The 26,396-nt window shown below is 46.6% G+C and overlaps 1 protein-coding gene across 6 annotated transcripts; it reads right to left on the bottom strand.

Moving 5' to 3' along the window:
- Window positions 1–923: 923 nt before the first annotated feature.
- LRATD2 (LRAT domain containing 2) lies at window positions 924–15,756 on the bottom strand. Of its 6 annotated transcripts, XR_015701902.1 has the most exons (4): window positions 15,257–15,416; window positions 13,867–14,757; window positions 6,070–6,322; window positions 924–3,000 (listed from the first exon to the last, which is right to left on the bottom strand). XR_015701902.1 is itself a non-coding variant. In XM_087746052.1 (3 exons), the coding sequence occupies exons 2-3, from the start codon at window positions 14,750–14,752 to the stop codon at window positions 6,291–6,293; spliced, it is 918 nt and encodes a 305-aa protein (XP_087602178.1). In that variant the 5' UTR covers window positions 14,753–14,757; window positions 15,627–15,756; the 3' UTR covers window positions 4,032–6,290. The 6 variants fall into 6 exon arrangements, 5 of the variants coding, with proteins under 5 accessions (XP_087602178.1, XP_087602169.1, XP_087602186.1 ...); XM_087746052.1 differs by lacking the exons at window positions 924–3,000; window positions 15,257–15,416 and adding an exon at window positions 15,627–15,756 and having other exon boundaries at window positions 4,032–6,322; XM_087746043.1 differs by lacking the exons at window positions 924–3,000; window positions 15,257–15,416 and adding an exon at window positions 15,623–15,740 and having other exon boundaries at window positions 4,032–6,322.
- Window positions 15,757–26,396: the final 10,640 nt, after the last annotated feature.

The following is a 26,396-nucleotide window of genomic DNA, read 5'->3' as shown; positions in this document are numbered from 1 at the left end:
CTAAAGCAAAGCCTGTGGATAGACCTTTTCAAGCTGCAGAAACCAGCAGCTCAGGGAGAGGAAGTGACTGAAAAAGGAAGCTAAAGGAGACCTAATAATGATTCCCTGAGGAAAACTGCTGGTCACAGCAATTAGCTATGAATCCAGGAAAAGACATAATTGAAAGGAGAACAGAGGTTTTATTTTAATTCCTCAGTGTCCGGGAGCACTTTGGATGGGAGCTAAAGGAATACTTTTCCTTTCTAAGCAGATCCCTAGAAAGATCAAACCCATGATGTCCTCGGGGTGTTGGGGCCATTTGGTGGCCAGAGCTGCCTCCCAGCCTCAGCTCTTCATTCCTCATTATGGCACATTATGGGACAACTGCAACATTAAATATGTTACATTCATTATGGAGAGCTATGGTCTATAAATGTGACTGTGTGGGATATCTGTTTTTTAATGCAGGCTGTGAAGGAATGTCCCTTTTTATCATGGTCAGGGAGGAGCTGACAGGCTCATCAGACACTTCAAAAAACTTCAGCCTTTCAGTTAGCAAGAAGCCCAGTGCTCTCATGTGCTCAATTTGTTATAAGGGGAATGCCATGCAATATTCGTCAGAGTAGTTATAAGGCATTAGCTGCCATCTGATTTCAAAAAAGTCACTCATTTCTCTGCTGCAGTTCACCAATGATCAGCTATACACAATACGTCCCCAATCACCTGTCAATGGAAAGTCTTCTTTTGATTTCACTGGGCTTTAGATTTAGCTTGTGAGAGGCCAGGCCAGATAATAATGTGTTTTAAACTGAAATGTGATTATTAGTGACTATTTTCCTCCATTGAAATCAGCAGAGAAGTTGACTTAATTCTTTAATCAAAGCAGTAAAGCATTTCAGCAATCTGTAAATCTGGCTGTATAGTTATTCAAATAGTGCCATTTCAAAATAGTGCCATTTTTCTTTGCAACTCCTTTATCTCAGCAAAAGATATTTAAGCAAACCTGTCACAAAACACACTGCTGTACAATGATGTATAAATTGACCGATGTTCCTGTTAGGAATTCTTGCCATAAGTTTTGCAGCAGAGGAGAAGGGCAGAGCAGAATCACTTTGAAAAGCATCAGTGTTGCTGGTGAAAAAAATCACTGCTCCTTTTTAAAACCCCATCTTGTGTCTTTACTAGGCTGTATCATGAGACACTTACAAGCTGTGTTATATTAAAATGTTTAATTAGAAATATGAGTTATGCCTTGCATGGTAACAGGAAACCACCATAAAATATCAACTAATGTATACTCTGATAGTCTCAGACTATCAGAGCAGTCATGCATAAGTTCAAATCCCTTTTCAGTGGGACGTTGATTAAATTCTTTGATGAATCTAGGCCCATGCATTCAGCAGCTTCTTCCCTTTCTCAGCATGGCTTTAGTTATGTGAAGCCAGAAATGGCCTTTGTATGTTTAGACTGTGGGAGCACGTTCAGCTGGAATCTAGCCTTGCACCTAGGGTTAGACCTCTGCAGTAATTCAACTCTGCTTTTTCCAGCTCCAAACAAAGACAAACAGGGCTACGGAGTTATGTTACTCACTAGAAGTTGAGGAATCAGCTTTCCATGTGGCATTATCCTCCCACCCCCTTTCCCCCAGGAACTGTGCAACGTAAGTTAAGCTTTTGCCTTTGCCATTATCTTGCTCTAGTGGCTTGGTTCCAACACGCGGCTGTGTACCACCTCATTATTTATATCCTGCTAGCATCTTATTTAGTATCTCAGCTTCCATCACAAATGTATCGGGATAACTGCTTTTTCCTGGATAAGAGACTCATTATAATTGCAGCTTCTCTGCAGGGGTCAGCACCTCCTCCCCATGAATATGATAAGGTGCTCCGAGTGCCACGTCACCTGCAAATGGTGTTTTTCCCTGCAGAGTCACTTCCCACGGGCTACAAGCTGCTATTGAATTTCTGCAGGAATATTTTAATTTAATAACTTAATTTAAGATTTAATGGGTTTCTTTCCTGTGCTTTGTAGTATAATTAATTTGTGTGATGGCAGCTCACTAGACTTGGGGATCTGAGATGCATCTGGGCATGCAAGGGTTGTAAACACGTAAACCTGCGTTAGGGCCTATTGAAGGTGGGCAAATGCAGAGCCGTACATGGAAAGAATAAACTATTTCATCCTTAGGGATAATCAGAAAATAATTTGTTAATAGTTGGGAATTTCTTTTAATCATACCTGTAGTTTGTAATAATAATAATAAACCCAACAAAAGTCTGGTCTACTGGCATTTAAGATGGCTAAGTCTGAGGCTTCCTGGGCCTGGAAGTTCTGGCCCAACACCTCCAAATATCATCTTGCATGCATGTGTGCATGCCCAGGAGCTGTGGGCACTTCTGCCTCTTGAAAACATAGCTCAAGCAGATACTACAGAGACCCTTTGACCCTGACATTGAACAGTCCACCATGGGACTTGGTCTCCTTGGCTTACTTAGAGCTGCGGTTCTGTGCATATCACATGGAAGAGATGAGGGCTGTCACTGAAAATCCTGAATTGCTGGAAGAGCTGAAGCCTTGGTGTCCCACTCCTCCAGAGAACACTGTAACTGCAAGACTGCCAGCTACCTGAAGGTGGAGGTTTCTTGTTCCCTGCTGGTAGTGCTCTTCTGCTTTGATACACTGGGTCAAATATTCACTGAACCAGAGAATACAAATGGCTCTGGCCCTAAGCACTGGTTAGACTGTTTGATCAAGTTGTGTGTTCAAGACCATGCTCTGGATTAGGCAGAGCAGAGGTTTGAAACTACTTTCCAGGCAAATGCTTGAGCTGCCCACTTATCTGCAAGTCTGGGCGTGGGTATCTCATTTCTTCAGTCTGCGGTGAGGACTGAAGAACCCAGCTCCAGGAGACAGGTTGTAGCGCAGAACACCATGGCTAGGTGTGCCCATCAGTCTGCCCCACAAGTGTACATCTTCCTCTTCTGCACATCCCTTTTATAGGTGCATTGCTTTCTTGAGGAGCTGAGGAACAAGAGCACAGAAAACACAAAGAGGAAAAAACACAGCATCAAAGATGTTTCCATAGAGTAACACCTTTGGGTCTCGAGGATATGCTCCTCACTGTATACACAGTGCTGAGGTTCCCAGCAGAGCACCTTTTCCCCACTGGACATAACCAACAGCTCTAGTGAAAGCATTGTAAAGAAGAGTGCTGCCAGCTGCCTTCTACGGGAGCTGGATGAGTTGTGTATGGAGGCCTATTCTCCACTGACACAATTTACATAAGCACTGCACACATTTCTCTGCGTGCTGTCAGGGTGCCTTGATCCTTCTCTCTGGAGGCTCATCTTCCTCTGTACAATTTCTGTGGTGTGCCAGGTACCCCTGTGGACCTGTTTTGCTCAATTAAACCTTTTCCAGGGATGTGAGTCATCTATTTCATGGTCCAGAACATCCTCATTTCATTTCCTCTGCCCTCTGGTGATTGACTTGATTAATACTATGTAAACACCTTGAGACCTCATTGCACTAACTACTGTACAGAAAGAGCGGAGCTTGTCCCAGAATGCTTGTTCTGAATAGGACAAGATGAAAGAAACTCAGGAGCAAGGAAAAATTAGAGAGAGCCCTTACTTTTATATGATCCTCAGTTAACTTGGTTCTTAACAGTCCCAGTTAATTTCCGCTGATGAACTTGATACGGGCAACAAATTCTGGTTCCAACACAGGGACTGACCATAGTCCTTAGTGACCCTAAGTGAGCAATATGAGTCTCATTGACCATTTGACATGAGTTTCTAGCAAGCTCCAAACCCTTCTAACAAGCTCTGCCAGCTCTTCCTGATCAAAGAAAGTGTGCTTTGAGTTCTTCATTTCCATCTGACTCCTGATCAGGAGGGTCAAGCACCCTTTCAGCAGGTGTTAGGGAGAGGCCGAGGTAACTGCTGGCCCTGGCATACAGCGAACAGCATGTGGCCAACAGATGCAGCAGTTTGCACAAAAGGGGACAGAACCTCTGCTGAGAACAACATACAGAGATGCTGAGCAATGGTGGTGACGTGCCATGGGGCATGGTCCCCCACACTCACTGGAGTCCCTGCAATATCAGGGCATCTCTCAGCCCAAGCTCCTGAAGGACTGCACGGGGTGTCCGTGCCCAGGTGTTGGTAGCACGGGGGCTGCATGGGGGCCTCTGTGAGGAGAGGCCGGGGCTGCCCCGTGCCGGACACAGCCGGTCCCAGCTGGCTCCAAGGGCCCCACCGCAGGACACAGCTGAGCCCCTCAGCCAAGCTGGGGGCGCCGGGGGTTGCCAAAAGGGCCAAAGGCGGCCCAGGCAGAGGAGGAGGAAGCCAAGGAGGGAGCAGCAGCAGCCGCAGGAGCCCGAGGGCGGAGGAGGAGGAGGGCAGGAGGGGCTGCAGGCCCGCAGCAGGGATCCCCTGCAGCCCTGCAGAGCCCCCGCTGGAGCAGAGCCCCAGCCTGCAGCCCGGGGAGGGCCCCAGGCCGCAGCAGGGGGATCTTTCCTGCAGGAGCTGCGGCCGTGGAGAGCCCAGGCAGGAGCAGGTTGTCCCTGAAGGACTGCAGCCCAGGGAAGGGCCCTTGCTGGAGCAGGGAGAGGTGTGAGGAGGGAGGAGCGGCTGAGAGGGGCTGGGATGGACTGACCGCAACCCCCATCCCCACCCCTGCGCTGCTCAGTGGGGGGGGGGGGGATTGGGAGGAAAGTGTTTGATTAACTTTTGTATTTCTTTCTCACCATTCAAATCTATTTTAATTGACAATAAATTTAATTTTCCCTATGTTGAGTCTGTTTTGCCCATGACAGTAATTGGTAAGTGATTTTCCTGTCTTTATCTCGACCTAGGAGCTTTTCCATCTTATTTTCTCCCTCGACAGGACTGAGAGAACACGCAGGGGCTTGGGCCCTTAGCCAGGGTTGACCCACCACAGGGAGGATGCAGCTCTGCAGGTCTCAGGCTGCAGGGAGTTCCTGGGGCTTCTTGCTGGGGCAAGGGTAGAGGGGCTGCTTGTCTGCAGGTGTGTGCTGGTGGAGGGTCCATGTCACCAAGTAAAGGAGCTGCAGCGGGAGGTCAGCAGACTGCGCAGAGCCAGAGATGATGAAAACGAGGGTGACTGGATCCCCTCTGATACCTGGATACAAGGGGAACCTGACCCTCAGCTGTACTGAAGGAGGGACAGGCAGAGTCTGTGCTTATTGGGCTGGAAAATAGAGACTGCAATGATGGTGAAGGCTGGAAACTTGTCACGTTTGGAAATGGGAGGAAGGCTCCTGCTTTTCCTGAAGACTTGCAATTACAGAATAGGTTTAGTGCCTCAGTGGCAGATGAGTGGCTGGGAGCTCTGTGCGATGAAGCACCTGAGCTAGGTAAGCCTGAGCCACATGGCAGCATCAGGAGGGAGCAGAGAATGACTCCCTGCTGTTGGGGACACAGGATCCCATCTGCCAACCTGACCTGCTGTCTAGGGAGGTTTGCTGCGTGCTAGGGGCTCAGATCTGGGACGTAGAGAGGCTACCAAGGCTTGTCCATCCCTCAGACTGTTAGCCGCTGCTGCTTTTCAACATGGCCACCAAAGACAGAGCTGCGGAGATCTGGAGCATATCACAAATGACTACATGGCTCTGGTGGCCAAGAGCATGGGGGCCCAGGTGGTTTCCTCCTTGATCCTCCTGGTGAGAGGAAAGGGCTTGAGATGGACTGAACAGATCCTGCTGGTCAATGACTGGTTATGCAGCTGGTGTCAGCAAAAGGGATATCTGGCTTCTATGACTGGGACCCTCTTTGAGGTTCAAGGACTACTGGGAGAGATGGGATCCATCTGACTAAGTGGGGAAAAACGTCTTTGCCAACAGGTGGTCAACCTGGTGAGAAAAGCTTTAACCCAGGAATGTTGAGGGAGGGAAATCAAGACCCACAATGAAGTGAGAAGTGGCAAACTCGGTGGTTAGGCAAAGGGTGCAGACCGGTGTGGACAAGAGAGGCCTTAAAAACAGCTGAAGTGGGCTGAAGGGGGCTCACCCAAAACATACGTACAGGAATAACTTATGAGGGGAGACACTCTCTGGAGCACACTTACAAGGAAGAACTGTTTGGGGATGCAAAGGTCCGGGGCAGCCTTGGCTGCAGTTCCAAGATAGCGTGGTTCATGATTTTCAGAGGCGGGAACAAGGCAAATTGCAGGAATACAACCTGGACTTCAGGAGAGCAGACTTTGGTCTGCTCAGGGACCTGCTTTGAAGAATCCCATGGACACAGGCCTGGAGAGGAGGTCCATAGCACCTGGTTGATATTCATCAGTTACGTCCTCCAAGCTCCAGAATGGTCCATCCCTGTGTGCAAGAAGTCAAGCAAAGGTGCCATGGATGATCAAGGTGTTCTTGACAGAACTCAAACATAAAAAAAAGCATATAAGAGGTGGAAGGTTGCCTGGAGAGGTCATCGGTCTCTATCATTGGAGTTATTAAAAATCCGACCGGATGCAAGCCTGAGCAACCTGCTTTAGTTGCCCATGCTTTGAGCAAGGGGGTAGATTAGATGATCTCCAGAGGTCACTCCCACCCTTAAGGATTTTCTGTGATTCTGCAAGTCTGATGTTCCCCTGCTCCCACCCCCTTCTAGTGCTTGGGCGCCTTACTCTTGGCTAAGGAACTGCCTCCTGCCGCAGTGCAGAGCTCTTAGGAAGAAAGTACAATGCAACCACTCTTACAAATTAAAACTTAGACTGCATTCCTTTATAAAGACAAAGGAGCTGTTAGCAGTGGGCAGCCTTCCTTTATACAGTACCCTGGAGATCTGAGCATAGTTTCAGGATGGAGAAAGACTGAAAATTGATTTCCTCCTCTGCCTGGGGATGACAGGGATTCAACCTTCCTATCACTTCCAGATTTTTGTGGGGTGAGGACTTTCAAGAGTGCTCTGCTGGAAGTGACCCACAGTGCAGAAAAGAGGGAAATGAAGAGAAAAACCTCTCTGCAGAAGTCCAGTAGCTCAGAGCAGCCAGCCAAGAGTGCAGAGACCTCATCACAGTCCATATTCCTGTAAATGCATTTTACAATAACCCAGTTCTAGCTTGGGTATGTTCTGAAATAAAAGGGCAGTGCAAATGTCCTTTTTAAGAAGCTCCTCTTTGGTGTCTGAGGTCACATACATTCTGGGAGCAGCCACTGGGATGCGAGGCAGGATCCTGCTTGCTGGATGTCCCTCCCTATGGGCACAGGCTGTGAGAGAAGTGATAAGCTGCTTTACTTTATGTACTTGGAGAAATTTCTGGGTGAGAAAAAGGCCCAGAACCTCAAGATTCTGGAAACAGTATGGTAAATAAATAAAGGGAAAAACAAAAAAACCCAAACAAACCAAGCTTCAGAGTTTAGTGGCCTCCAGTGCCAGGTGGCAGCTGAGCAGGGATTTTCAGGTACTGATTCAATCACCCAACTCACATTTTTGGTTCTTCATGTTCTTTTTCAGATCTAATATCAGACACCTGAAAATTCAGGCACTCTTGCAGTCACATAAGAGCACAGCTGGGTGTCTCGTACATCTTGTTCAAAGTCGCCTAAGTCCATGCCAGAGCTAGAAATTAAAAGTTATGGTGGAATCCCACCTGTGGCCCTGAACCTTAAAAGCTGCTGTCTCTCTTATAAGAATTTGTCTCACTGTCACACCTGTGAGAAGGCTGTCAAGGACAGCTGCAACCCACAGACGAGCTAAGGTCTCCACCAGTACTTTCAGCAGAAGTCTCATCTTGCTACATCTAAATTTCCTCAGGACAGTTTCACTCAAAGTATTCTTGCTTGAGCTGACTCAGTGCTTTTATGTGAGATTCAAACAGCTCTTTCTCGTCAGGATCTCAGGGAGAAGTACAGTTTGTTGTATCGCTGTTTTTGTCATTGTGGATGTGCACACAGTGGAAGGCTTTGACGAATTAAGAACCATTACCCTATGGATATAACGTCTTACTACAATGAACGACCCTCATCATCTTCAGCCTGCTGTGGGTAGAACATAGATCCCACTCCATCCCTGGAGCATCCACCAGACAAAACATCACACAAACTGAACAGTTGTACAGGTTTTCCAAAAAATCCCTATGACTTCTGATGTTCTCTCATTTCTCCCTCTTGCAGACACATCTGTTCCTTTAGCAGTTGCTGGCAGACAAGACAAGCCCGGGTGCCAACTAATACTATATGATCTTCTGCTGAATTCATTTTCCACTTCTAAAATTAAATTATGGGCCAGATCCTCATTGGATTTAATACAGCTATTGCCTATTAAGCAGCTGATGGTCTGGCCTTGTACAGAGATTATTCTTACTCTCTCTTTGGAGGAAGAACACAACTGAAGAGTTAGATTTTGATCTGCCATATGAAGTCAGTGAAAACACTGATTGTTTTGTGTCTGATGCATCCATCATGAGAAATCATTAGTTTTCCAAAAAGCTGGGGAAAAAAACCAGGCCATTCAAAAAACAAAGAAAAAGAAAGGTTGTAAAAGATACTATAAATCTTTTATTTCTTTTTAGTTACTATGCAGTGCCCTTCATTTTGAAGGAAATGGTACAATCAATGATCTGTACTTCTTTCTCAGGAAAAGAAGATATTTGCACTAACAATTCAACATTTACTGACAAAAGACAGCTTACAGAAAATGCTCATGGTGGGAAAAAAAAAATCGTATTTTGTGATTACACTTGTTATTCTAGATGATTCCATGAAGTGTTACAATGTCAGGTGTATTTCATTCAAGTGTGCATTTAAGGAAAGCTTCTAATTCAATATTGATGCAAAAGAACCATCTAAACCACCAGTGTTTGAAGTCACCCTGATTTCTTCCTATCCACAGTTAAAGAAAAAAAAATCTAATCTGAAAGTCTAAGCCCATTATACAATACACCTGGCCTTATCACTGCACATTGATTTGTAAGAGTAGTCAACACATACTCAATTAACAGTAGATTTCTTACAAATAGAAACTGCTGTTGGAAACAATATATTTCCTACCTCTACTTAGTTACTAGCCTCTGATCTGTTATATAAAATTAAAATTTTGCTTTCAAAAAAATATTTGTTCCTACATGGCTGTTAGAATTATGGTTGGTGCTGTTAATTGTCAGAAGAGCACAGGTGGGAAACCACCGGACAACACACTTCACACACCCAAGGACAGACCTTTGGTAAAGTTTTACCAAAGGAGAAGAGAAAAAGGAAACCACCATTACATTCAAAATCCGAGATATATTCATCACATAATATTACCTATTTTAGTACTGAGAGTGGAATATTGAATTTAAATGAACAAAACTTAAGGAGTTTGCCCAGGGTTTCATTTATACAAAACAATTGAAAGTTTACTTCCATAGTCTAGCGTCCTTCAGTCTGAAGAATATATTTTTCCAAGTAAGAAAATACAGTTTTTGAATCAACTTTTGGGTATTTTCCCTGCCTACCCTGCAACTGCCTACTATGTTGGCCAGGTGAGCTCTAGAGGGTTGCTGTAATCAATACTTCGCATTCACATAGAATCGGGGATAACCTGAAATAGCCTTCAGTTTATGTCCTTGTTCACTGCCATGGCAGGTGAATGTCTAAATTGTGTTTCTAAAATTACTCAATCAAGGGATAATTGTAGGTTTTACTATAAAGCCTTTTCCAAGACATTATTTGCATCAAACACACCAATACTCTGGGGAAATAAGACTGCTCATCTACATTTCCTAGCTAGAGCTACATTTACACATCTGGGGCTTAGTCTTGCCAGCCTTAACATGTGCATAATGATATTCACAGCAGTCATCCTATCAGTAGCGGTAGATATGCCCAAAGGAGTAAATTCGTGTAGATGATGAAGTGTTTGCACAATCAAAGGGCTTTTAAAACAAACGATATTAACTTTAAACGTTAAAAACACAAGAGAAAGTTCAAGCATGACAAGACAGACAAAGCTACCAGAGAACAGTCTGCAGCACGATCATCAGCATAGTTTACAACTACTATGTAATACACCTCGCTCACCTCTCACAGCATCAGCTCAGCTCCTGGATTTCCAAGGGGAAACTGAGGCCAAACTTTGGGGTGGATTCCATGAGCCTTGTTTGGACAAGAGGTCCTTTGAGAAACAGCTTTCACAGCACTACTTGTTCTCCCCCAGTGATTATGCAACCTCAGATCCTCCAGGCTTCCACCAGAGACCTCAGATTGAAATTCCAGGCCCTTATTCACAAAGAAATGTAAATATACACTTAACTTCAAGCACATGAATAGTCTTACTGATTTTTCAAGTGGCTCAAGATAGGGTCTACTCACAACTTCAAACTTCAGTATAGGCTTAGGACCTTTGCTGAACCACAAGTTCTGCAGAAGGATCACACCTGAATTTCTATATGTTAAAGAAGCTGCAGAGAAGAGCACTTTTATCTATTCTTTTCCCCCTCTCTTTTGTGATCTAAACAAAAGTTTTGAAGGAGACACATACACAAGAAAGTCTGTTTTCCTTTCTTTAAAATCAAGCTCTAGAAATCCCAGCCTAGTCTGCAGACAGTAACCGAGTAAAGTACAGCAAAGACAAGAAACTAAGCAGTTGTGATGTGCTTCTACAGCAATTCCTGTTCTCACATCCAGCTCATTACAGGTCCATGGCTTTAAAACCAGACTGCTTAGAAATGTTTGCAGTGGTGTTTAGTAGCACCTATTAAGTAACACTTCCTAATCAACAGGTAGGGAAAAAGGACCGGCCTGTTAAAGATTCAACAGTTGCATCTTTATCTGCTGGAATAAGAAATCCCTGTATGGAGGTAGCCCTCTTCCAGACTAAATAAAAAAATTCCAGGCTTCCCCCCATCTTCTACTTTTGCACATAAGGGAATAGTGGGAGACAGAGTAAATCTCCAAACATAGCTTGCAGAGAAATTTAAGGATTCCAAATATCTATTTTTTAAATACTGAACACCTGTACCCCAGGTGCCAGAGGAGCATGTAAGTTTTATACCACAGCAGAACGCATGCCAGACTTCGCTTTGCTGTGAGGCAAGCTCCCCCCTTCACTCTCCGTCCTAGCAAGGCAGCGCAAGCTCTGGGGTTCTTTGCTAAGGCCCTGTGCCTGTGGGAATTTATCCCAAAAGGCATGACTGGTACAGAGAAGCACCAAGATCAGCACAAGACACAATTTCAGTTGGTCAAAGAAGCTTTGCTCTCCATTCCCAAGCAGATTTGGTCCTTTTTTTTTTTTTTCTTCTTCCTTCTTCATAAAACCAAAAGTGAAAAAAAAAGAACAGAAGACAAAGCCAGACTATGAAGGGTATCTCAGAAGGAGAGAAATAGCTAAGTGTCATAGTTCTGATGTTTCAGACACAAGGGAAAAATATTTTCACAACTGGTTTACTGTTTAGTACCCTGTAGATACATAATGTTTGACATTTATAGCAGTTTATATACTTTAAGACCTAGAATATACTTTAGATCACTAATGAAAAATAAACCCATTCAGAGGACTGGAAAATAATGTGCATAACAACTTACTTTCAAATGCAAGGTTATGAAGGGATTATTTCTTTTTAACTTTCAAAAATATCTGTAAGAAAATATTATTTTACATACCTATATTACACAGTGAAATAAACTTTGTTATGTACAAGGTTTCAGTACAAAAGAAACCACAGCCAGACATTTACTCATGGTCTAGATAACCTCAGTTGTCTCATATCAGTCAGTAGAACAGGGAGATTCTCTTCCACTCTTTTTCGGACTATTTTAGTGATCGTTTCAGCTTTTAGCGGCTACTACTAGTAGTTGTATAAAACCTGTGTGCAGACATCCACATATTAACCCTATTACAGTTAGATATGGGTAGTTATTATGCTCTCAAAGCACGGTTGCAACATCTGCTTGGCAACCACAGTAACTTGAGTATAACTCAATTGCATATTGGAGGGAAAAAAAGAAACCACTTCGTGCAGACACCTGAGCTATAGCATTCTAAGGGAGCTTGGTGTTAAACTCTCCTTTGGATTTGGGCACTTCACAGCCCAAAATGACAGCATGGACTCATTAAGGAAACAGTATATGGTGTATTTGCATAACCCTAAAAGTTATTTTTCCTACTGAAGTGAGGATGAAGTAGTCTTTCACAGGTTTTTCCTAGCTTCTGTATTTTAGTCAGAAAATACAACACCACAATCTATTTGGATCACACTGGCAAAGTTGCTTCATATAGTCTTAACTAATAAAAAGCTTGTATCTACCTGTTCTTAAATGACAAACTTTCCTCCTGTCCCACGGGTGGAAAGGACGCGGAGTACTTTGCTATTTGTGGTGTAACCATAAACAACTGCGGGGAAGACTGTATTAACTATGCTTCAAGTTTACATCACACTGTTAGTTTCCATTATTTAAATGAACTCAAGCTTATCTTCAAGTTCACCTCATCACTATTGTGCTTTAAGGGGAAGGAATTTTGCATTAGAAACCGTCTCCAAATTGGTGTTGGCTCACACACTTCAGAAGCCAGGACAAAGATCTGAGAGTGCTGCCTGTGTGGGAGACCAGTTCAAGAGTTGAAAACAAGTTCAGGGAATATTCAAGGCAGGCAGCACCGCGCTCCCCTCCTGTTTAATGAGGGACTTGTGCAACAACTTTGGAGGCACGTCCTCTCCTTTTCTCTAATTCTATAGCTCAGCTGCATACTATAAAAATTAGCAAAAAAAGGAAACATGAAATCCCTAATGAAGAGGAAATTGCTTTGTGGTAAGGAAGGAAAAAAGGAACACCCAAAGCCCCCTGCCTGCGATGCCTTCCAGCCTGTGCTCCCACCCATCACTTTCCACCACAGCTGTGTTTACTGTAGTGCAGAACCTGTGACGTGCTCACGGCCAGGAGCACCCAGCCAAGAGGCCACCCTCTCAAGGGACAGCTTACTCAAGACATACTCTTGCACATGAGCAACCTGCTTCTACTGCCTTGATGTGTACCACAGATGTAATTGAGAGCTCTGCCATTTGCTTTAAGGGAAGCCAGGCAGCCTGTAACAAGCACTGGCGTAGTGCAGTATCTGCCTCTAGAGTCCCAGCACACACCAGTGCGCAGAGTCCTTAATCAGGGTTGCAAGCTTCCTCCTTCCCTGGGCCCAGTCAGCAATAAATACATCTTCTGTCCTCAAAGCCACACGCTGATAGCAAAGGAGGAGCTCCCCCAGCCCATCTGCAAGTTCCTATCAATTAAGAAGGCACCAGGCACATCAAACCCATTTCATTAAAATTAGTGGAGATTTCTCCCTTACACATTCCAGGGGACCGGCTACCAATCCACTCAGCCTTGCACCAGGCAAGCAAGCAGCTTGTTGCAATACCAAAAGGAGCCACAACAGAAGAGAAACGAGCAGAGAAGGGAAAGCAATACCCTCATGCTTCTCAGCTACCAACTAATCACACACTGAGAGCTACGTGGTCACGTCCTGAAAGTTGTTGGCTCCTCCTTAATAGTATTAAATACTCTTAACTTCTGCTGATAAGTAGATGTCAAAGGCATTTAGCATCTTGTAGGGTCAGGCCTACTGGCAGATGGTTGAGGGAAAGGCTATGCACAAAGATGGCAGAGAGGAAGGGAAAAAAATGGGAGTGGAGAAGGGTAGAATTGCCCTGAGTTTTATCGTCTACAAGTAAGTCAGTGGTTTTATCATCAAGCACTGAAGGAGTTAAGCACTGAAGCACAGACACTTAATCAGCTTTCCCCCTTCCTTTCACATGTGATTGGAATGAAGCTGCACCAAAGCAGCCCAAAGGGCTTATAACAGCTCAATTTCGCAGCCTTCAGTTTTAATCCCCATCACCCAGGCTAAGCAGCATGGTGGTGCTGTGGCTGCTACTCCACAGCAGTCTGAGCACCTGGATGATGATGATGGTGGTGGTGGTCTTCCTCCTCCTCTTCCTCCTCCTCTGCAGCCTGTAGGTGGCTGGAGAGCTCCTGGATCACAGCAGCCCTACCAATCTGGTCATTTCTCCTCTTCTCCATGATCAGATCCTCCAGGCTCTGAAACTCCAGCGTGTGGCTGCGCTTGTCACCCAGCCGGATTTGCAATCGGTAGGGCTGCTTGCCTATGCGCAGCTCCCCGCCGATTTTAAACTCCCGCTTGCCGTACCGGCACCAGGCAGCAAAACACTCAGAGTTTCTCCAGCTCAAGTCCCGGTCCTTGCAACCCACCTGCTCCAGTGCATTGCGCACCACCACGGCCGGGCTGAGGGGTTTGTAGCGGTACAGCTGGTTGGCAATGCGGCCCCGTCTGCCCTGGCTGGCGTCGGTGAGGAAGCTGTTCACTACCTCCAGCCTATGCAGGTGCACAACTTGGAAATCGCCAACATAGACCACCCAGTGCGGATACTGGGCCTGGCACACAAACTCCACCAGGTCACCTGGTTTGCACCTATTCAGCAGGTTCTCCGGGGTGTAGGTGCTCAGATGCCCCCCACCTCCTTCATCACCCTCCTCCGGCAGTGCGTCCTCCTCAGAAAAGCTCTTCTGGTAAATACACTCGTCCCGGTAATAAACCGAGCACTCCACCTCATGCAGCTGGGGATCGTAGGGCTGCAGGGCAGGGTGCTCACCCCCCAGGTCATGCACCGAATCCTGCTGCTGCTCCAGCTCATCATCGTCATTCGAAAAGATGTAGGAGACCCCGATCCTGGGCCCTTCATCTCTGTCCATACCTGTCGGGTCGGCTGTGGGAACTTCCTTGTAGTTCAGATGGGTCAGCTTCTCCACCTGGTTCCCCATGCCCGCTGCAACGACAGACAGACAGCGGGGCCATAAAGGCAGGCAGGGGGTGAGCGGCACCCAGAGAAGCAGCGGGGCGGCAGGGCACGGCTCCCCCCTCCACACGCACCCCACCTCTCCCGGCTGCAACGCGGCCCTTGCGAGACCCCCGGGGGCTGCGGCAGCCCCTCGGGGGGGACAGCGGTGGCCGCAGGGGGGTGCGGACCCCCCTACCTGCACGGAGGGAGGAGAGGCGGCACCGCCACCTGTTAGGCGGCAGCGAGGAGGAGGAGGAGGAAGGCGCAGGAGCCGCCGCGGGAGCGGGCAGGCACCGAGTCACCTGTTAGAGGAGGGTTGCAAACGCCGGGGGAAGGTCTGGAGGTCCGAGTTGGGGACGGCCGAGGTGCGGACCCCGAAAGCCGCACAGACGCCCACCTTCCCGCCGTGCCGAGCCGAGCCGTGCTGCCGGCCAGGTGCGCCTCTCCCCCCGCGCCCTCCCCCGGCACCGGGCGGCTGCAAACTTACCCGGCGGGGAAGGCTGCGCGGCGCCGGGAGCGGCTCTAGGGCGAGCGGGCGGCGGCAGCAGCAGCGGCGCGGCGGCTGGGGGCGGGCGCGCAGCGCGGCTGGATCATGGCCCCGGCCCGGCGCCGCTCCGCGCTCGCCGCGCTGCCGGCACTGGGCTGTGCAACAAGCGCCGGGGAGGCACGGCCAAGGGGAGGGAGGCTGGATCCGGCTGCGGACGCCCCGGCGAGGGCTCAGCCCCCAGCATTTAAAGAGGCAGCTCTTTTTTTTTTTTTCCTTTTTTTTCGCCCCCCTCTCCTTCTCCCTCCCCCCCCCCCCCCCCCGCGCCTTTCCTCCTCCCCGCACGTTTTCCCCTCTTCTCTTTCCTACGTGCCAAGCGCTTTGCTCCTCGCCGAGGCTGGTTTGCAAGCGGAGGTCGGGCGGCAGGTCTCTCGCCGCCGCGGCTGCAAAGCTCTTGGCGGCGCTTGGCAGCCGGAGCGGGTGTGCAACACGCTCACGCACAAACTCGCAGGCACACGCTCACACGCGGTCCCTTTAAGGGAACGGTGCCATAAGGCAGCCCAACCCGCCAGTTTGGAGAGGGGGGGAGTAACCGGGAGCCGGAGTTTGCCCGGGACGGCACCGAGAGATGCAAAGCCCCGGCGCGGGGCGGTGGGAGTCCCCGCCGCCGCAGCCCCAGGGGCGCGGAGGGGCGCGCAGTTGGCCGCGGGGGAGGCGGCCGCCCCGCAGCCCCCGCCGGGAGGTGCCGGGAGGTGCCTCCTCGGGGCCGCAAACAATAACAGGGAAGTTGTAAAACGAACAAAATGAAAGAGCCCGGCTCTCCTGGGCTGACTTAGCGCCTTCGGTTCCTCCATGAGCGGAGCGCGTAATTAGTTTTATTAATTTATTTTCTTTCCGACTCCAAGAGATCGCTCTCTTTTTCAATATAGAAGATTATGATTCTTTCCCCCTGGAAAGGCATTATCAGAACTGGTGGGAATATTATTCTTTCTGTGTTTTGGAGAACGCAAAACAGTATCTGCTTTTTCATTAATGCCTGGTTAGTCTACTATGTGGGTTCATTATTCGTGCTATTTTAACATGCACTGCTAAATCCATGCTGTTAAAATAGACTATGGAGATAATTTATGGGAGCTACTAGTAATGTCTTTAATTTTATCTCATGTATTCCCTTTGTCTGTTCTCTTGTAATTTATAAACCCAACTGCACACCGCTGTTTTGAGGATTCACTAAACAGCAGCAAATGAAGGAACAAATGTAGTGTTACCGGGGTGCTGGGCACTGCCCACGGACTCAATCCCGTTTCCATCAGATTATATGCCTCTGTGGGTTCAAATGTAGACCTGCCCTTTGGGGTGGGGAGAGGAGCTGCTGCTGGGGCTGGAGGGATGCGCCCTGTGCCCTGCCTGGGCCAGCGGGGCAGGGAGACGACCTCAGTGCTGCTGCAGGTGACGGGCAGCCAGATCAGGACCTTTTTGTCTTGAATTCACCTGGTGGCTCTGTCTATGGGACCATTTTAGAGAACTAAAAAGCACACCAGGGGTATGCCTTTGAAATGAATCTCCCACACACCCCCCAACACACACACACACTTCATTTGCATCCCAGTGTGGTTTCAAACAACTCACGCACATTCCTTTCATATTCAGCTAAACTGGATGTGCTTCAGCCGGAGCATTAGACCAAGGCTACTTGAGTAAACCTCCAAAATGTGTTTAATGTGGATGTCATTTTTCAGCACTGCCTGTTTCACTCCACAGTTCCTCTTCTCCATAGCTGCTGTTGGACAAAAGAGGGCCCTGCTTCATAGTCAGAGCTTTGTGAAATTGGTTCAGTAATTAAGGATGGGCACATGTAAAGGTGAGAGTATCCTGAAAGGAGGAGCTAGACTGAACCTAGAAGTGACTTTTTCGTGTTCTCCCATTTGTATTGGAAGCTGTGTCTCAGCACCGTACCTTACTATCTTTGGAGCAGTTTTATTTCTTGCCTAAAATGGTTTGGCAGCCAAGTTTCCTTTTGAATCTGCTGCAATGTGTGGAAAGCTGTGTCTGTGCAGTAGAAGCTCAGTATTGCCCAGAGGAGTCACTCGTGTGTGCGTGCACATCCACACATATTTGCAGCTCTCTATCTTGTTCTCTCAATTTTTCTTGTCTGCTTCAACTCACCCCAGTGCTTAATTTTCTGCACCTTGTCAGCTGCTTTGATCTCTTTGATCTCTGAGTTTCCTTTCAATGACTGCTCCTCAGAATTCTCTGATCAATCTGCTGCTTTCTAGGATCAGAAACCATGGGCAAGTATTTTTGTGTCATAAATCACATACATAATGGCGTACTGCACCTGCAGATAAGACACTGAGTGGAAAATCCACAAAGGACTTACAGTGCCTATATATCACCTGGGCTGGTGCCTAAAATTATGATGCTTAAAACTTCTGTGTGCTTAACCTCTAAGCCTCAAAGCAGCTAACCTCCACAGGCACAAGGGATGGGGGCTGGTGGCAGTGACACGCTATCTCGGTGACTATGCTTTTAAGGAGAGCATTGACCTCTTGCGTAGCTTTTGAAAAAAAATTACTTCGGTGTTTATCTGCTAAAGATAATCCAGCCTGTGGATCTGGAGTGGAGGGAGGAACGGTTGCGCAGTTGCTGAGCTTGGAACCTGAACAGCAGGGCAGAGTTGAAGACACACCTCTGTCCTTGCTATTGGAGGCTCCTCGATTGGGTGACTCCTTGCTCAGGGTGCTGGCATTTGTTATCCAATTTTGAGATATTCAGCTACTGCACACATGTCAGAGGGAATGCTGTGGGTACCGTAGTTACAGCTGTGCTCGAACACTCCTGAAAGTCCACAGGGATGCCCACGCTGTTAAATACAGTACCTCCCTGGGGTCACTCTCAGGTCCCAGTCACTTGCTCCTCCAGATTGCGTAAGTATTTGTTCCTTGTAGATTCTCTTTTGGATTGAAAACTCCACCCTAGACAAAACCTGGGTGTGGTTGTGGGGCTGGTCCACTCCAGGCAACTCCCCCCTCTGAGTCCCTGCAAAGACTGCGAGGAAGCAGGGGTGAATCTACATGAGGTCTGGCTCCCTCTGCCCTACACAGCCCTCCAACAATTTCTCAGCTGAGTTTGCATATCCATATGCTCTCGATCTATTGGTGAGTGCAGCAACACATATCTACAGTTTCCATTCTAGTGGGCTGCAACATGACTTGTAGGATATTTGAGATGCTTGGGACTTGGATTGCCCATAACACACACTCTAAATAGTAATTTCCCTTTTAAAGCCAAAAAACCTGCCATGATGCAGGGCTCTTTGGAAACCTAAAGCTGCATGTCTATATAGTCCATTGATATGTACAGCACACAGAGGGGACTGCACCTCTTGGCTTAGAGACTGTGGACCATCTATGGAGCAGGTTCATTTATAGGCTACCTGACTATGTAGCTGATATGATCCAGGGACCTTTGTAGTGCTAGCTCTGGTTGCTTTAAACTTAAGCTCTGTAGTTTTGAGAATTAGGTGTCAAAGATGTTTTGTTGCCCTAGATCATCTTGTTGCTCCAATGCTATCTTATCTTTAACCTTACACACATCTTAGACCCAGAGATTAAAAAGGTGATGTTACTTTGAAATCACTATTCATCCTTACTTGGGTGTGAAATGCTGTGTTCCCATTGTTATTGTTATTAAAAGATAGCCAGTATGAGAAGAAATAAGTCTTCTTGTTATACATTTATATTTTTTCTCAGAGTGCTGTGCTTCTGAGTAAGACAAGGTTTAGTGTCATGTTCTGTAAGCATGTTGTGTTTCGCAGGTATTCAGCCAGCTGATTGCTATGACACCCTTGAATTATTTAATAGCTTCCATTTCTTTTTAGTAGAGTTTTATGAGAACTGGGATAAACTATGCTCCATTTGGCATGTAAGCACTCTACTGCATCATAGACCTAGCAAACAAGAGTGCTTAAACACCGTAGCGGAATTAGGGGCACTGGAGGAATAAACCACTTCCTAGTGAAGTCCATAGAAGTTATTCCATGGAGTTCTGTAGAAATCAGTCATGCCCTTAACTGAGGGAGATGTGTGACCTGAGAGCTCCTTGATGGATGGTGTCCTTCCATGACAGCCATAACTAAGTCCACCAAGGAAATTTGGATTCAGAATTGTAACATGTCGTTTGTTGCCTCTTTGTCCTCCAGTGGAAGCTGCATCCCTGAGTCAGGCAACAAGTTCTTGTAAAGCCAGGAATGCCACCTAAAATGAGATTCATCAAAGCTGTCATGCCTTAGGTAGCCGGTGGGGAATAGGACATAGAGTTAGCGTCCTGGTGGCTGTTGGAGAATGGCGGTTCCTTTCAGTCATGTTCCACAGCCTAATGCTTTCCCAAGGTTAAGTGCTTTAATGAGGTTGGCTGTTTCTCACACACAAGAGGAAATAGGACCACGTCGGTTAATAAAAAGCATTAATATTTCAGATTGCTTCCTTGGGGTATGAAAGACCAAGGTTGAAGTCTCTCATCTCACTGAAGGAACTTGAACTGCTCTCTCTCAGGAGAGTACTGAAAGCCACCAGACTGTAGGCTATTTTTGAGCAAGTCATGCTCTCTCTGTTCCACTGAAGCTGTTCAGCTTTGTATGGGCTCATTAAATACCCATTCAGTCAGTCAGGGAAAAAAAGAAAAGAATGACAACAGCTCCTGGATCAGATGCAGGAAGGGGATGAGAGTGCTTTGAGGTCCTCTCTAATGAATATTCAGATGTCTCACAATCATGCAATATCTTAATCGGCAGTCATTCAGACAGACCCACCACAAAGATGTGAAAGTTTTGCTTTTAGGACGTGCTCATGGAAGAGTTTTGTTCCTGTCTTCTCAGGAAGATGTTGGGCCTCTGCGTCTCACATATCCTGCATGATTGGTGTAACCCAGATGCTATTAGATATCAGCTCCTCTTGGTTTCTGTTGTGTTAGAGCCATCCTGATACCTCTGTTGGACCAGGCCTCGTGAAGTGACCTACGAAGGGGCACAGCTAGATTGTGACTTGTGTTTGGGCTTATGTGTGAAATAAGCACGGAGCTGTCACTACTTGTTGGCTCTGTCTGTGTCTCCAGGAGAAATACTGGGAGTTCAGGTAACCAGAAAATTTATGCACCTCAAAATGTTGACAAATGTCATGAGAGTCTTGGTATTTCTAAAACTTGAGAGTCATGATATTTCACATGACACGAGAGATATAATGAGCCCGTGGTGTCAGGAAGGTTTTATCTGCATTTAGCCTGTAAACCTTTGATGACTCCAACAAGAGGTGCTTCTGAATGTATGGTGTTTTGTATTCCATATAGTGTAGCATGACCTGCCATATATTAAAGACCTTAAAGTGAGGGGAGCTGCAGATCAGAGAGAGACATGCATCTTGAGAACAGAGAGGGGAGATTCTGACTGCCATGTTTATCACATGAGCAAACTCTGGTTTTTATAAAAATCACCGGAAGCTTATGGCTCCCTTAACTACTTCCAACACTGTAATTGTAACTAAATGTGATCCGTGGCAAAATAAATTGCTGAGATTGCCAAAGCCACAGAGTTTTTGACTGAGGCATCCAAGCTGTGTCTCGGAAGAAGCTCTTCCACTGTGAGATTTTAATTGGTGTATTCCAGCAAATGAAATGAAGTAATTCATATGTCAGTAGAGGCCTGGATTCTTAGGAATTGCTATCAAACTGACTTCAGCAGCAGGCGAAGCTTAATTAAAATACAGTCGGGTTTTTTTCCAGAAAATAGCAACTATATTTCAAACATAACTTAACAAGGAAGGAGGTACAGCACATGCATCTTTCCAGCCTGAGAACTACTAGTCCCTTGCATCTCTAATCTCTCTCTCACGCTGAGCTTCTCCCCCAGAAGCTCCTCCTTTAATGTGTCTTTTAGCACGTCACTGGACTGCTGGCTGCCTTGGTAGCACAGCGTGTCCTTTCATATGCAGCCAGGAAAGGGTGGGACTGCTGCGTTCAGTGGAGAAACTTATGATGATTGCTCCTGGTGTGCAATACCTAAGCAGAAGCCATTAGTAGAGGGAAGGAGTATTTTCTTTGGCCATTGCCATGCTGCTAATAAAACATTTAAGTATGAAAATTAATGTGAGGTAAACACATCACTCCTTCCAGCCTATCTATGATGTGACTGCAGGTTACCCAGAGAAGTTGTGGATGCCCCATCCCTGGAAGTGTTCAAGGCCAGGTTGGATGAGACTTCGAGCAACCTGGTCTATTGGAAGGTGTCCCTGCCCATGGCAGGGGGGTTGGAACTAGATGGTCTTTAATGTCCCTTCCAACCTAAACCATTCTATGATTCTATGACTATGTGCTCTTGCCTCCTTTTTAAATGGGGAGGAACAGAGCAACCAGCCAGCAAAGTGGCTCCTTCTGTGACACCAGTGGTGTCTGTGCCAGAATATGAGGCTGATCATGTCAGAACACGTGGCCATCCACAAAGTGGTAACTCAGCTGGGGATCTGTAGGATGTGCTGTCTTTATCCCATCTTTGGATGCTTGCTGATTTGACCCAGAAGTGCTGGCCACAGCTGCTCCCCATCTTTGCAGGTCCATGACAGGGTAGAGGAGCAGGAGTTGGGCGGGTAATCCACTTTGTCATTCACCCATTAGATGGGGAAACAGGTTAATATTTTTCTTTCCCAGCCCATGGAAAGTAACAGAGATACAAAACACCTGCGGAAGTGACGGTTAGGGCTTTCTGCTGGACCTGTTCCAAATCCAGCAGAGCAGGTCTCATCCCCTTGCTGGTCTCAACTGCTGAGGCTGCAGTCCTGCAGGGGGGAGCAGCTGTGGGGTTTGTACACAGCCACCCGCACCTGGGAAGGCCTTGGGCTAACCTGGTTCGCGGTGTGTGGGTGGAGGGTGGAAAGGGAACGGTGCACAGCTTGCCTTCCACGTGGGGCTCTCACAAGCCTTGTGTCGTATTTCTTATTGCCCACAGCCCTCACCACAGATGGATGCACAGAGTGAACCTGAACCTGCATCTGCCCCAGGTGTGTTATGAATATGCTGATGGGACAGGGATTTGCTAAGCAAGACAAGGAGGGAACAGGCAGCTGAAGGATCTGCTCTGGGGCATTAGTGTTGAGGCAGGGCTCTGGGAAGCTTGCAGGCTGGAGATTGCATCAGTCTGAGGCAGCTTTGCACACCCCCACCAGACTGAGGCACCAGCAACGTTGCGTAGAGAACAGAATGACACCCTTGAGAGCACCGAGGGTGCTTTAGCAACAAATTCGGGCTTCTAAAGAAATTAAATGGGAGGATCTGTGCTTTCAGGCCTCTGGTCCCCATTTGTGAATAGAAGATATTCCTACCTATTGCACTGAAGTGCTGCAAAGATAAATAAACCCATTAAGGTCCTGAGGTGCTCAGAGTGCCTGCTAACAAGGCCCATGGAGACAAAGAGGAAAATTGCTAGGTAGGTGCTATGTTTTTCCAGGCAGTAGGAGCGTCCGAATTTGAATCAGCCCACTGATGTCCACAGTGCTCAGGGAGGTCCTTGACTCCTTACCCAGGCCTGCCTCTGGAAACGACGTGCAGCAAATTACCTGCAGCATGCACACCAAACACCTTCCATGGAGGTGATTTTCAGTTGGCTGCAAGCGTCCCTCTCCCATAACTCACTCATGGTGCTGCTGAGACCTCAGAGGCTTCAGGGGACCAGCCAAGCCTAGGCAGGCTGAAGTCACTCCCATGGATTCGTTCATTACTGCCTGCAACCAAGAACCATTTTCTACCTTGGTTAAACGCACGCCTTGAAACAACCTGCTCAGCTTTGTGGACAAATAGCAGGTACAGTGGCTGCTGTGTTAAACAATTGCTGTCCCTTTGCAGAAGGCGTATGAGCATGAGGAAATGCCACTGTGCTTCTTGTTTAAGAAAGAATTAGTATTATGTCTTCCACTAAGCCCTTTCTGTTAATGCCTGTGGGAGGAGAGCAAGGAGCAGATGGTTATTCCTTCAATCCTGTGAACTAGTTAGATGAAAATGATATTCCTAGTAGAATCTACTGTCAAGGAAGCTTCTGGCCTGCTTGATGGCACTGGTGGGTTGGATTTATAAAGTGCTCTCTGGATAATGATGTGTGTGCTTATAATAATGACTTTAATACCTGTTAGAACTGACAGCTGTATGTATTTGCCTTTCTGGAGACAGATGTTCTCCTGTCTGGTTATGGGTGTTGATTCCAACTGGGGAAAGAGGACAGCATGAGCAACGTGCTGTTCATTGCGATTTCACTCCCCTTTTTTTTTTTTTTTCCTTTCCCTCCCTCCCCTCTTTCCATCCCTGGGCTGTCTGCTAGGCAGGAGTCCGACGCGATCACATCAGCTGCTGCAAGGGAAGCCCCTTGGCCATTCCAGTTCATCCTCCTCCACCGGCTGTCACGAGCATAGGAGGGAGGCTCGGGGCAGGGCTCTGAACTCATCTCAACGCAGCAGCACTCAAAGCAGTTTGATGATATTTTCCATCCTCACATGTGATACCAGCTGCAGACTGGGCTTGACGCTCATGCTTACAGGCAGCGCTTAATTTCAGACAGTCCCTGTATATGTTAAAGTTGTCGGCTCCACACCAAATCCCTTTTCTTGGCTCTTTCTGTGCAGCATGGTGTTCTCATGCTCTGATTTAAGTAAGTGTTTTATGGTTCCACATGAAGGAGATAACAGCATGAGCAAAGCTGTGGGTAAAGATAAATCATCTGTAGGGGAAAATATGAACACTATTTTTTTGAAAGCAGCATAGCCACCATGCCAAGGAACTGAGACACTTAAGTGTCTGCAACAATCAGCTTAAATCTCCACTGCATCAAATTCAAAGTGATTTCAATGAAAAACCATTTTGCAGTGCAGCTTTTGTATTAGAATGAGCAATATAAGGACAGTCCTCTAAGGAAGATGCAGATTCCCATTTTTCACCTGAAATGTCCTTCGTTTGATGTTATAAACTAAATCCAACTCATAGTTGAGGGCAAGACTCCAACTGACTTTAAGGGGAGACGAATGAAGTTGTGTGCATCATGCTCTTCCAGGGATGCACTGATTCAACGGTCTAATTCTTCTGGGTATTCTCCATTTTTAACATTTACAGTCTCCTGATCCCAAGAGTATCTAATCAGAAGCAGGACAGTGTTATTTTGCTGGTATAGTGTAGAAGATCAGGTGAAACAATTCCTACAATCTGTGCCATTTCTTTGTTCAAAGGTCTAACAATAGAATCCAGGTGAAGGTAATGTCTTCAAGATAAGATGGCATGAACTGTAGCTTGGTTACAACAGGAAAAATGAGAAATTAGTCTGATTTTGGATCCTCTAAAGAAGTGCCTCCATGACTGTGTCACACAGAACAGTTTTGTGTATTAATGAAACTCAGCAAGATTCACAAGTCTTGTGAAACACCACTTCTTTTCTTTTTCTTTTTTTTTTTTTTTTCATTTTACTCTTCATCCTGAGGAACTCTGGACAATTTGTGGCCTTTTAGAGTCTTGGTTGCACGTTCTTTTAAAAGCATAGAAGGGAAAAGTTGCCAGTTCTGGGCATCCAGTGCAGACTAATTAAAGCCATATAATACCCATATTTCAAGCATGTCCTTGTGAGGCCAACTGCATCCTGGGCTGTGTTATTAAGAGTGTAGCCAGCAGGTTCAGCGAAGTGTTCTTTCCCCTCTGTTCAGCACTTGTGAGAGTGCATTTGGAGTGCTGCTTCAGTTTTGGGCTCCCCAGCACGAGAAGGACAGTGACAGAGCCAACAGACACAAGTTGGAATCTGGAAAATCCCATTTTAAATATTAAGATTTCCCAATAAGTTTCCCAGAGACACTGTGTAATCTCCACCTCTGGAAGTGTTAAAGGCTGGACTGGATAGATCCCAGAGCAACCTGATCTACGCAGTCCTGCTTTGCACAGAGGGTTGGACTAGATGACCTCTGCAGGTCTCTTTCAGCCCAAATTATGATTCTATGATTCTCACAGGACACAGTAGATCTGCTTGTTAATAGTGCCTACTAGATCCAGTGAATCAAATTTACAGCTTCTTTCAACTCCATCCTGGAGTCTGATTCAGCAAGAACTAGATAAAATCTACTGCTCGACTTGAAATGCCATGAAGACATAAAACCCCTCAAGGCTCTCCTTGCCTAAATACTTAAGTTCTGACTTCCCTGGATTTCAAAGGCAGAAACACTTTTCTGGCTGAAAATATCTGTGTCTATGGATGCCTGAGAAAATAACTTTTCTTATCCTTGCAGATATACTGGGTCATCTGAACAGAAGACAAATCCCAAAACTGCTTCCCTGATTCTCCCCCAGCTCTATGTACTTCGTAGGACTGTGTGCGCACTCTATCCATAGTGAACAGCACCCTTTTAGTTTCTTTGCAGGGGTACCCAGGGGACCCTGTCACTGCCCCATGATGGGACTGACAGGCTTGAGCAGTGATGCTCTTCTTCTGGTCAAGGCTTTAATGAATTCCCTTCTCCGTTAGAAATTCTGACATATTAGTACTGATGGGCTGAAGTCCGAAACCCAAGCTCAATACAGTACTAAAATGACTGCAGCATCAGGTCTTATGAAAGATGTGCATTACAAATCCAAAAGAAACGCGTACCTTAAGGCCAGAGGTCGCCTCCATTCTTTACTGATCTAAACAGGATTGTGAGAAGGTGCTACTCTTGTAAGCAAGACTCTGAGAGCTTGGCTCTCAAGGAGTGTGGTCTCTTTGGTACTGCTGTATTCAGTGCTTTGAGGAAGGGCAACCAGGTGGCATCTTCCATGCTGGAGCGAAGTCACTGAGTGCCATGCATGTCTGGGTTCCTCTGGCTTTCTTGAAGCTAGCCTTATTCATTTCACAAAAGAGGCTTTGAAAAGCTGATTGCTTAGGTTTTAACTTTTCCAAAAAGGTTTCTCTGTTAAAAGCTTCTGGTTGGAAATACCAAACCCTGATTTTGCTAAGATTAAGGTATTTGTTTCTCAGAAATGGCTTATAAGCAGAGACCAGCATGTGGATTATTGCTCCTTCTTTAGCCAAGTGGAGCGAAGGTGCTTCAAGTAAATTGTGCTTCCAGTAGGATCTGTTTTGCATGTGATTTTAATAATG

Source organism: Nipponia nippon, unplaced genomic scaffold (genome assembly GCF_047370975.1).
Source record: "Nipponia nippon isolate SJK-2023a ecotype South Korea unplaced genomic scaffold, ASM4737097v1 scaffold_1, whole genome shotgun sequence".
Classification (NCBI taxonomy): domain Eukaryota; kingdom Metazoa; phylum Chordata; class Aves; order Pelecaniformes; family Threskiornithidae; genus Nipponia; species Nipponia nippon.
Note: the sequence above shows the minus strand (reverse complement) of the source record. Positions and strands in the feature narration are given on the sequence as shown.

Excerpts from the sequence above, each read along its gene's own strand:
- LRATD2 (XM_087746052.1), bottom strand. The coding sequence starts at position 14,752 with ATGGGGAACCAGGTGGAGAAGCTGACCCATCTGAACTACAAGGAAGTT. Across the intron at positions 6,323-13,866 it reads CCACCATCATCATCATCCAG|GGATGGACCATTCTGGAGCT; the intron begins GTGCTCAGACTG and ends TCTTGCACACAG.